This window comes from Toxotes jaculatrix, chromosome 23 (assembly GCF_017976425.1).
Source record: "Toxotes jaculatrix isolate fToxJac2 chromosome 23, fToxJac2.pri, whole genome shotgun sequence".
NCBI classification, from domain to species: domain Eukaryota; kingdom Metazoa; phylum Chordata; class Actinopteri; family Toxotidae; genus Toxotes; species Toxotes jaculatrix.
The window spans coordinates 4,761,050-4,772,411 of NC_054416.1; the positions used below are offsets into that span (position 1 = coordinate 4,761,050).

Sequence of the window (11,362 nt, forward strand, 5' to 3'; positions counted from 1 at the left end):
CCTGGCTGCAAGCCACTGAGCTGATGTGTGAGTGTTTCTGACCTTCATCTCCTTTATCACAAACGTACTGACAAAATATCTGTACCAACGTTCAGTGCAAAGGAAAAGCTTAAAGAAGGGCATCCAGAAGTTAGCCATCGTCGGGACAAAAATGAAAATATTTATTACAACATACAGAAATTGCAGTAATGTTTTTTTTTCCCCCAATTTGTACAGATTCACGTAACAAATCTCTTACAGTAAATTTAAGTGCAAAATGTTTGCTAGCGATAATGTATGTACAAAACAGTTTAGCAAAATCCCTTGTTCTTCTACAGCAAACAGTAGCCACACTGGGGTAAATAAAAAAAAAAGAAAAAAAAGCAGTAGTTTCTTTCCCGTTCCCTTATAACTATGGTACAGTAATAGTACAAAAAGTACAGCAGGCAGTACGTGTGACAAAAGGGACTGATCCATGTCAAAGACAAGAGAATCAGTGGAAATGTCTTAACATCAGCAGTTTCAAATGGAATAAAACAACGTATGACTGAGCAAAAAGCACAAGAGAGCATGTTCCAACCAGCTTGTCCCCCCCCCGCCCCTAAATATCCATAGCTGCATGGGAGCTGATCAGTGTGTGTTGTGAGGGGGAATGTTGTGTGTGGCGCGCACTCTGCTCATGTGACAGGAGTGGCACAGGAGATGAGAGTCCAGCGGGAAGCACTGCGAGCCGGGCTTATCGGAGAGCTGCTTGCCACACTCCTGAGGGAAGAAAGACCCAGATAAGCACAGGAATGCAACCGCAGGAAGTGAGGTCAGCCGCTGAGCCACTTCATAACAAAAGTCAGATCGGAACAGCTTGTAGCTCTGATGTTTTAGGAGATATTACAAAAATAAAACGTGAGCTTATGAGCTGACGATCACTCACCTCGCAGTGGTAGCACTCAAAGTGATAGTCCTTGTTCATGGACACGACCCTGAGGATCTCTTCACTGCCCTGAGACACAAAACAGGAGAAAAATGGAGACGTCAGCACAGGGTTCAGGCGAAGGGTGTTTCCCAGTTATTCTCTGAGTTTGCTTTCACTCTTTTTTTGGAGAGTACACACACACTCACGCATACTCACCTCAGTAGGTAAGATGGGCTGTAAACAGGCAGCACACCTGGGGGCAAAAGTCCTGCAGGATGACAGGAGAAGATTTATTTACTGTAGAAACCAGCACACACACACACCGCTGAGTAATGTCTCTGCAGGAAGTGGGATGAGTATGAGACATTCTTTGAATATTACACATTCAGAAAAATTCTATTTCGTAACTTCCCAGTTATAATGTACAACACCTTTACAGTTGATGGTTATGGTTTCATCTGGACTTTAAACTCTCTCTCTGTGTGTCCAGATGTGTGTTTAATTTAGATAAACGTAACTTCAGTAACATGCTGCACAGGAACTGGTCCATTTCTTTAAACATCATATTCTATGTGTTGTTGTTTTACTGGACAATTTAGAGAGTTAACAGATGGCCATTTAGAGATTCTGTTTCAGATATACTGTGACAGGATGAGTTACCATTGAAAGGCATTTAAACACTTAGTATGTCTCACTTGTTGTAGTCTGCCACGCAGTAGATGTTGCTGTGTTGGTCCACGGTGAAAGGGACCCCGTCCAGAGCCTTGGAGCAGACCACACAGCGGAAACATCCGGGATGGTACGAGTTCCCAAGAGCCTGCAGGATCTGAGAATGAAGGTCAGAAATAAGATGATTTTAAAACATTTATTGTCTCATTTTAAAAAAAATATATTTCCACAGATCACTGGCCTAGAAATTTATTATACAAACCGAGCTTACAGCAGCTTAATCTGATTTTATAAAGTGAGTCAGAGCTCATGTAGCTAATAATTGCATCTTTATCCAAGAATTTGTTTTGCATTTACTCTACAGTAGTTATCAGTACAATTCTCAGTAGGTTTTCTAAGCTGAGCAAGTAGATCAAGTCTCATCAAAGTCTCCATTTTGCTGAACAATGTATAAATTGATCCGTCTGTAGTTTTAAATGACACAGCGGCATAATGGCTAATTACTATCCTGTAGTACCAACATCCTTTAATTTGACATGGTAATCCAGCAGAGGCCAGAACACAGTCACTGCCAGAATTAAGAACAAACTTATTTTTATTATCATTTTACAACTTCATGTAGCAATAAAACCGACTCTTGCACCAACACGCCACTGAGCGCTAACGATTTGCGGTCCTGATTCTTGGATGTGGTTAAGCCATTTAAATTGTGCAGAAAACAATTCCTGCCATTCACAGACACACTGGTAGCTTTCTATTTATATTATGGGTATTATGTGGTTCAAATATGGTAAAAAGTTTTAAGCTAATCACTGCACAGCCTTATTTCTTTATTTATCAGAAACCCAAGGCAAACATTCCACTGAAATCTGCTGTGGGAACCCGAAGAGGAGCCAACAAAAAGACGTCACTGAGTTTCTCTACCCACTAGGAGGGGTGGGGCATGGTAAGGGGTTCTTCAAAGGAATTCTGGGAAACACAGGGGGTAAGTAACTAAAAATTACCCAAGGCTGGTTAAGGGTTAGAGTACATTCCTGTATATCTAACATAAGTCCAAGTGGTTAGACGCATTTGTGCGCCTCTTTATGTGGCATGTTCACACACACACACACACACACCCACACACCAACCTCACCTGCTCGAGGATAAGGTGGCCACACACACTACACTTCTCAGCAGCAGCCTGGAATCCTGAAAACTGTAATTAAAACAAAGAGATTACCATTAGCAGAAAATCAATCCTCTGACTCTGAACATGTCTGAGAATGTGTGTGTGTGTGTGTGTGTGTGTGTGTGTGTGTGTGTGTGTGTGTGTGTGTGTGTGAGAGAGGTGGATGACAAAACACGCCTTGACCTCAACTCTTACCATATAATCCTCTTTACAGTACACAGAGCCACTGACATTGTAAAAGTTCTTGTTTCTCAGGGTGCGTCCTGCAGAGGGAGAGAGATGGCAGACCACTGACGCAGCAGGATAAACATTTTAACAGTAAATGCTTTTTTTTTTTTTAAGTGTTTAGAAAAGGTGTGGCGGTGCCAGAAATTCAGAATTAAGCTCAAATACTTTAAACCATCATTGTTGTGTTTGGGGGTGAGGTGGGGGGCACCTACCACAGGACACACAGGTGAAGCAGCGTGTGTGATAGAGGTTGTCCAGAGCCTGGCAGGCATTATCCGCCCCGTACACGCCTTTCCCACACTTCACACAGGTTCCTGCCGGCACAATGGGGAAAACAGTGGACACAAACATGCATTTAGTCGAGAGTAATCGCTCAGCGGCTCCTAACACTTCGTTTTACGACGCATTCCAAGAGGATGTGTCTGAAATCCAACTCCACACAAAGTGTCAACACTTGTAAATCCTCTCGTTCGCACCACCTAGGGGATTTTCACACAGTTAAAACCCAGTTACCCGTGCCAGCCTGTTTGCTCATCCACTCAAGTGTCTCTGCTGAAGCTCTGTTATTAAAGGGAAACTCCACCGGATCCAACTTTTTGGCAGTCGCTTCAGAAAATAGATGACTCTTTATTGTGGAGTTTTTTTTAATAAAGACGTTCCTTTAAATTTGACTTTAAACCCCACAATTGGAGGAATTTAGAGATTAAATAAGATTACACTTTTTCTTGATGTTAGAAATAACAACTAGAAATAGTAATAATCATTTCTCCTGATTTAAGTCAATGGAACAGATGCTTAGTTGTTAGTTTCACTTTTTCAGCTCTTTTTTTCCTCATTCTTTTCAGTTTAGGGTAAAGTACAAGGCCTCCGCTGACATTACAGTTTGGAACAAGAAGGTAAATAAACCTTTCTAGGTCAACATTAGCATAAGTTCTTGCTTTGCTGCTTGCTGGCGGTAAAAAAAAACTCTATAGTGCACTAACTTTAAGCCAGTCAACCTTTACAACTAACTAACTTCTCTGTGTTTTTCCATTGAGCTGAACACAGTTAAGTACATGTTGAGCACTAGTCAGGGCACTAACTGTAAAGTGGAAAAGTGGTGGTCGTGGTCCGATCTATTTAAGGGTCTGCCTGCGTTTTTTTTTTTTCCTTTCTAATGTGGCTGAGGGAGTGCCACACAAATCGAGAATTCCTACACTCTGCTGCTATGATCTTGGACAGTCCCTTCGATGTTTAGGAAAAGGCCCAGCTCTGCCAAAAGCCAGAAACCAGAGGCCCGAGACTCAGGCTCAAGGCTTTAAATATTCTGTCTGAAGCTGCTACATATAGAATAAGCTGGGAAAGAATTGGTTTAAGTCAGTGGGACAGAATCTAGGGACTTTTTTTTTTTTTTTTTTTAAAGGGGAAAAAGGCTTTTAAGATTTCTACCAAGAGATTGGTAGAATAAAGTTCATTTGGGCACAAAAACACAAGAAAATTACCCAAACTGAACCAAAAAAAATTATAAAAGCCCAAAAAATAGTTTAGGCTTTCTACTAAAAACACTTAAGCATTTGTTCTTTTATCAAAAAAAAAAAAAAGGAATATTTTTTATTTTTACTTTCTTTTTAATCATAGTGGGGATTTTCGTCGTTGGGCATTACCCCTCCACAGAGGTGTGTGTGTGTGTCAGCTGAGCTCAGAGCGTCTGTCTTCATGGCTCAGAGCCTCTGATTTCTTCCTAATGGCTGAGAGGAGTACAGTATTGTATGTCCCCTCGGGGCACACATACCTGAGCAGAAAAACAGGCTACAGCACACCCGCCCCTGCACACGCCAGGGCAGCATTACACACACCAACACACAAACACACACATGACTCACACACACACACACTGCGTTACTGTGGCCTGAAGTCACTCAGGGGAAACACACCCTGCCACAGAGAAACAATACACACATATATTCATCCAGCCACCGTAACACACTCCTACCCTGCTACAATCACACACAGACACACACACTCACAGATCCCGAGCCCTCATCTTCTGTGACTCACAGTAATGGTCAGAGTTGTGTTTATATAGAACCATGTAATTTGTGTCTGAGTGTTACAGCAGAATTTTGCAGTTTAATGGCCATGTAGATACGCTGCATTAGGCCTCTGTGTGCACCACACTGTGGCAAATCGGCTACGCCTGCATGAAACATCAGCTGACTTTGTCCTGATGTGTTGGATACAGGTGTGAGTCTGAATGATTATACACATATCTGCACCGCTGGGGGATTATTAGTTTCTCTTTTTTTTTAAATATTTACCTAAGTGTGCCCAACATGCTTCTTTCTTCTCTTTAACCAAACACATCTACTTGTCTGAATCAGTATCTGAAGCCTGAGCTCTTTTTTTTTTTTTCTCCTTTATGCTTTGTGTGCTGCAACCCTGCATGTCTCTGCAGGTTCCAAAGCACCCTCCATCCATCCATACACTCTTTCAACTATTAATCTGTCCATCCATCCTTGCATCCATCCTTACAACCCTTTCATTTAGAGAGGAACCTGTGATCTGACACCAGGCAGCAGGGAGGACAATAATAACACACTGAGGGCGGATGCTGGGTGACCCAGCGCTCTGTTGTGAGTGCATGGGATGCCATACATGAACAGTGACGGCACAGGTTCAGATTAGTGATGTGATTCTACAACTAGTGTTAAATACAGCTCTGTTTAACACATATCCTTGCTACCTTTGTCCTTTCCACCGTGTAAAGTTAAAACAAAGGATCTCACCGAAGAACTCTTGGCGGTTCTCCGCGGCCTCTCTTCCAGCTCCGGCTCCTGGATCCTCCTGAGGTTTGATCGTGACCGGTGCTCCAGCTGTGGAGGGCCCAAGTGATGTCACGCTCGGTTTAGAAAAACCAGTCAGGGCTAGGGACTGCTCCTTCAGCATCAGGCCCTCCAGGAGCCCCTCACCTTCTAGAGCTGCATCTCTCAGCAGAAGTCGAGTGAGCTCTTCCTGATATCGGGTGCCAGGCAGGTCTGAGTAGCGGGCCCTCTCTCCCATCGCACCCCCCTCTTTGCTTCTCAATCCCACCTGCTGCTCATCCCACCACTCTGGGCCACCCTGATAGCAAGCTGCTCCAGGACTTCCAACAGCAGGTGGGTAGGAGTGTCGACTATCATGGGGCCCTGGACGCATACCTCCCTCCAGGTACTGAGTCCAGGCGTCCACAGGGGTCACCCCGGCCCTGCCTGGAGCGCCATAACCAGCCACAGAGCCCCCGGTCTGCATGGAGGAGGACTGCTGCTGTGGAGGGAGGCCTCCAGAGGCAGAGTAGCGAGAGTCGTAGCCCAGACTGATGCCGCTGGTCCGGTTGCTGCTACAGCGGCTCCCCATGGGGCTCCCTCCTCCACCCCCACTTGCTGTGCTGGAGGCAAAGCTGGACCGGGGACTGACCAGCACTGACTCCTGGAGGCTGAATGATGAGCATGGGCTCACAGTTGGCCCTGGGGGGTAAAAGAAGCTCCCTCCTACACCTCCTCCGCTCACATCAGATGGGCGATGTGGTGGATGAGAGAGGGATGCAGGCCTGGTGCTCTCCCACAGTTCACTGCCTGTGCTCAGGCGTTTGTAGAACAGAGCCTCCTGCAGAGAGAGACGCTTGTGCCTCTCAGGCTCGGAGAGGTAGCCAGACTCGGCCAGGCTGCCTGCACCACCTCTGGGAGCTGACCCATAGCCCGTAGCGGCGGGATATGGCGGAGGGACAGAGAGAGGAGGTGGCTGGGAGAGGAGCTGCTGTCGTCTGACCAGCTGCTGCAGCTCCAGGGAGTAACGCCGTTGATTGAGGGACTTGGAGCCAAATGCCCCCAGAGGGTCACACTCGGGGCCCAGACCAGACTCACGCCTCATGTGGGAATCCACACCTTCCCCCAGGTAACATGAAGCTCGCTGTTGGGGCGAGCGACGCCTCAGCGGTGCCAGGGTGGCAGGGTGAAGTGGTTGCTCACCATCTGAAGGTATGGCACCCACTGTGGAGGAAGTCTGTGGTGGGGTGAGGAGCTGAGAGGAAGGCATTCCCATCCCTCCTCCTCCTCCTCCTGCTGCTGCTGCTGCTGCTGCTGCACCTCCTCCACCTCCTCCTCCCCTCCCACTCACTGGAACACATGCATCGCTTGTGGTTGCAGAGGCAAGCGGGAACTGGCCGGGTCTTGAGGGCGAGGCAGCTGCAGAGCTGGGAGCTGGTGGCAGACCGCTGCCCCCACCGCTGCCTCCGGAGATGCCAGTGTTGGCGTTGCTGTTATTAGAGTTGTTGGCAGTGTCATGTTTTTTCTTTGAACTGTTGAATTTCACACTGCCCGAGTCTGTTAGCTTTAACTTCTCCAATAACTTGCTTATGGGCCTGTCCATGATGAAGCCTTCTTGTTTTGTTTTTTTAAACCTGTCTGGGCAAAGTCAACTCTTACAGCTTCTCCTTTTAAGTTACAGATTAATGTGCTCAAATACAGTGTGGGCAGATGTACAGCAGAACAAAGATGTTCAAGTAGATCTACAGCTTTCACTACAACAGTTGAAATGTCAGCTTTCAAATTCTATAATAAGAAATTTAAACAAAAAACAAAAACACTGATCTTGAAACTAGCTCAAAGCTACAAATGGACCCCTTATATATACACACAATAAATACAGATCAGATAAATAAGACCTCTAAGACATTTCAGGGTGGTTACATGACTAAAGTCCTCTGAGTCATCTGGCTTGCCCTCATGTGGAAAATCCACAGGCACAGGTAGGCTGTGGTGAGCAAGAATCCATTGGATTATTAGACAATTACGAATAGTTCAATTCAACCCAGGCAGGAAACAGGAGAAACATACATCCAGGACACTTCTGCGTGACCTATGGTCGTGGAGGGCCTCCTTTGTGGACCCTCATGTGGCTCCACATCTGCATCTTCCCTGTTAGTTAAACTGACTGAAATGTATTTCAGCAAAGTGGGTTTTGTATCGTGGTTATCCAGTGCGATGTGTGTGAGTGTGTGTCCGTTTGAATTTTCTGTTTTCATTAAAAAAAAAAAAAAAAGAAAAGAAAAAGAAAAGCGGAGAGGTTCAGCAGGATGCGGGCGATCACCACTTCATGTGGGGTCCAGTGTAGACAAGAAAATAAATCCGTTTGTGCACAGATAGTCGACTCACCCGACTTCTGCCATTCATCTCGGAGTGAAATGTGCTCGGAAAAAAATTTAAACCGACATGATCAACTTCAGCTCAGGCAACAGAAAACGCAACTCGCCAGACTCCTCAGCCCGTCCGTCCATCCGCCTGCGCTCGGCTGCTTTTATCATTCCCGTTTTCAAAGGAGAAATCCGCTCGGGGACTCGGTGAAATAGTAGCGGAGAAGTTGGGAGACAGAGAAGGAAATGAGGGGAAACCGGTGCGCCGTTACACTCACATCCCAGCAGACCGGTGCTGGACTAAGAGCCTCTCGAGATAAATAAAATCCCTCCCCGTGTGCATTGCACGGTCGACAACTTTGTTTCTTTCTTTCTTTCTTCCCCCTTAATAATTACTTACCTCCCCCCTCTCCTTTTTTTTTTTTTTTTTTTTTTTTTTTTTACAACAGTGTCGAGTTGTCTGCAGCGGACAGAGCTGATTCCGGTTAGTGCTTTTCAAAATAAACTCCTTCCTGACAACACCTAGCGCACATTCAAGTCAGAGATAAAAAATTTCTGTAAAAATAATAAATAACTATGAAAACATCGCTCCAAACCACTGTTTGAGTAATGTTTAACGCTCTGCCTTATACTAACGTTTTCTTTCCCTGTAAAGTTTTTTTTTCATCATGTTGAGAAGCGGATGTTATGAAAGATTATGCTTATGTTAGATAATGTTTCCAAAGGCTGACAGGGAAACTCTGGGCTCACCATGAGGTAAACTGCAACACATACTGACTCCTTTGTTTTTATTATCCACCAAGCCTGTATGTATATACGCGCGCACACACGTCTGCGCCTTTATTGTGAAGGTGCGACGCGCATCCTGTGTGCGTAGAGCTTGACGCCTCACTGCTCCTTTATCAGTGAGCGGCGGCTCGTTTCCTCAGCAGGCCGGAACACCTTTCCTCCAGACATGGCTGTTTCGTCATTCATACGCAAAACTCCTCAGAGGATGTGCGAAACCTGCTCCTTATGCTCTTAGAATAAAAAAAAACTTTGCTCACTTGTATTCACTTATTACCTTTGAACAAGTAGTTTAGCAAGTAAAAATAGTAATAAAAATTATAATAATGAAAGCTCAACCCCCTTACTAGATTTCTTGAGAAGCTTTCATTCACTAAATCCTGGGTTTGACGGTTGCCAAACTGAAATAGAAATGTTTCTGCCATTTTAAATGAAGTCTTCCACCTCCGCCAGGCTTCCACTGAGGTCATGTCTGAGATAGTCAGAGTCTTGAGGCTCAGTCATTCAGAGGAACCTGACTTAAAATGTAGTTATAGGGACGATAATATGTCAGTACACATTTTAAAAACTGTACTTAATCAATTTACCACAAACTATTAATTAGTCTACCACCACATACAGACACATTACACAACAAATGGGAGAAGGAGCCCCCCACCTCCTAAAGGTTTAATTTGCCCCTGGAAAATGATAGGCTAACCCATGGGTAAATGTTTATTATGACTGAGCTCTGGATACAGATGTACTCATGTGGCTGTGACTTGGCTCAAACAGCAATTAAATAATTCTGTTTTCAGAGAGGCCCTCATGTAAGTGTTACCCCCGAATTATAATATTACAATGTTCCATAACATACACATAACATATATTTATGGCATACATTACATATAACATACATTACAATTTTACATAATAATACAATAATATACATATAATAATATAACAACTTGGTTGGGGCCTATTCTGTAATGTAATCTATGTCTATTAATATTAAGTTACTAATACTCATAATATTAAGCAAAACTTCAAATGCATGGAGTGTTTTCTCACTGGGGTGTTACTTGTTTAACTAACTGAAATGATCAGAGTATTTCCTCCACCACTGCAATCGTCGTTATACCACATTGCAATAAAAATGAAGTTACACTGCGTCGTTCAGGCAACGGCACTACTTTCTTGAGCCAGCCGCCTGTGGAATGCGCGGAGGGACACGGCGGAGCGAGGCGGCCGGTGGATTTTTTCGGCGTGTTTCTGTTCTCCAAGGACGATACAGAGTAAACATCCCGCTACTATTTCAGGACAGGCCGGCGTGAGTCAGTGCTGATTCCGGCCGTTTTGTGGCAGTTAACGGACGCACCAACACACAGCAAGCCCCTGATAAAGTACCACTCTGTCTGGCCTGGCGTGTTTGGTCGGCTCCCCTATCTGCCCCGCAGCCCCCTCCAGATGGAGCCTTTCATGGCCCCTGCGGTTCACCGGAGTCGCTGCAGCAGCCTCTGCAGACTCTCTGCCTCGCAGGCTGCGAGTGGGAACTTGTCTGAAAAGCTAACAGAGAAATTCTTCGGGGCTTAGTGTCGGAGCAGCTCATACAAAAACAATACTTTGAAGAGCTGCGAGAGCGGCTGTGCTCTGTCTGCTTTTCTTTTCCTGCAGAATACAGTCACCTCTACAATATTTACACAAAGACACATGAAGTGCTCCCTTTCCACATCAATCCTCATCTCTGTCTGTATGTATTTGTGTGATTATTTCTTTAAAGGGCAGGCACACAAACACAACTCTGATCTTTTTTTTCTTTTTTTTTTCTAGAGAAATGAGACGTAGTTCTGAGTAGTTTCATAGAATAACTGTGTGTCACCCTGGCCTAAAGAGCACCCAACTATTTTAGTATTGGACTTCTTCAAAGCTGGGTGACTCATGAGGGACAGATATATACATAAATATATATATTTAGTTATTTATAAAATTAAAGGTCGACTTATAAAACTTATAAATAAAGTCTCAAAGCCAAAATCAAGATGACAGATGACATTGCTATGACACCATCAGGGGTTGTTTTCTCAGACATGACAAAGCTCACCCAGCAGACATTATACAACTGTTTACACACCCTGAAAGCTGTCTCTTGACTTTGACATGTAATGTAATAGTCATTTAATGTTTTAATGTATTTCTCAATAGCTTCTTTCTTTTCCACGTGTAGCCTCATGATGGACAGTGATAATTACCCTAGACAATAATATTTATTGTTAGTCAGTCAGTGGTATTTATCATTCGTGAAACAGTCTATGAGATCCATTTAAATTTAAGCTTACACAAAGAGAGGAGATGGTTTATTTTCATGTGTATTTTACCATTAATAGCCTTTGGTGTGATAGCGTTTTGAGTTTATATTATCCTATTTTGCTTGTTGCACTCTGTTGTATTGTTTTCTCGACCTAAAACACGGATGGAAATAAGTTTTAAAGACCTG

The 11,362-nt window shown here is 44.3% G+C and overlaps 1 protein-coding gene across 1 annotated transcript; it reads right to left on the bottom strand.

The window, feature by feature from the left end:
• Positions 1-140: 140 nt before the first annotated feature.
• Positions 141-8,468, bottom strand: ajuba (ajuba LIM protein). Its single transcript, XM_041031435.1, has 8 exons — positions 5,723-8,468; positions 3,170-3,271; positions 2,925-2,992; positions 2,694-2,756; positions 1,585-1,715; positions 1,106-1,157; positions 908-976; positions 141-741 (listed from the first exon to the last, which is right to left on the bottom strand). The coding sequence occupies exons 1-8, from the start codon at positions 7,338-7,340 to the stop codon at positions 610-612; spliced, it is 2,235 nt and encodes a 744-aa protein (XP_040887369.1). The 5' UTR covers positions 7,341-8,468; the 3' UTR covers positions 141-609.
• Positions 8,469-11,362: the final 2,894 nt, after the last annotated feature.

What these genes read in the sequence shown, in the direction of transcription:
- ajuba (XM_041031435.1), bottom strand. Translation starts at nt 7,340, where the DNA reads ATGGACAGGCCCATAAGCAAGTTATTGGAGAAGTTAAAGCTAACAGAC. An exon ending in GCCACCTTATCCTCGAGCAG is followed by an intron (nt 1,716 to 2,693) that starts GTGAGGTTGGTG and finishes CTTCATTCTCAG; the next exon opens with ATCCTGCAGGCTCTTGGGAA. An exon ending in AGCCCATCTTACCTACTGAG is followed by an intron (nt 977 to 1,105) that starts GTGAGTATGCGT and finishes TTTGTGTCTCAG; the next exon opens with GGCAGTGAAGAGATCCTCAG.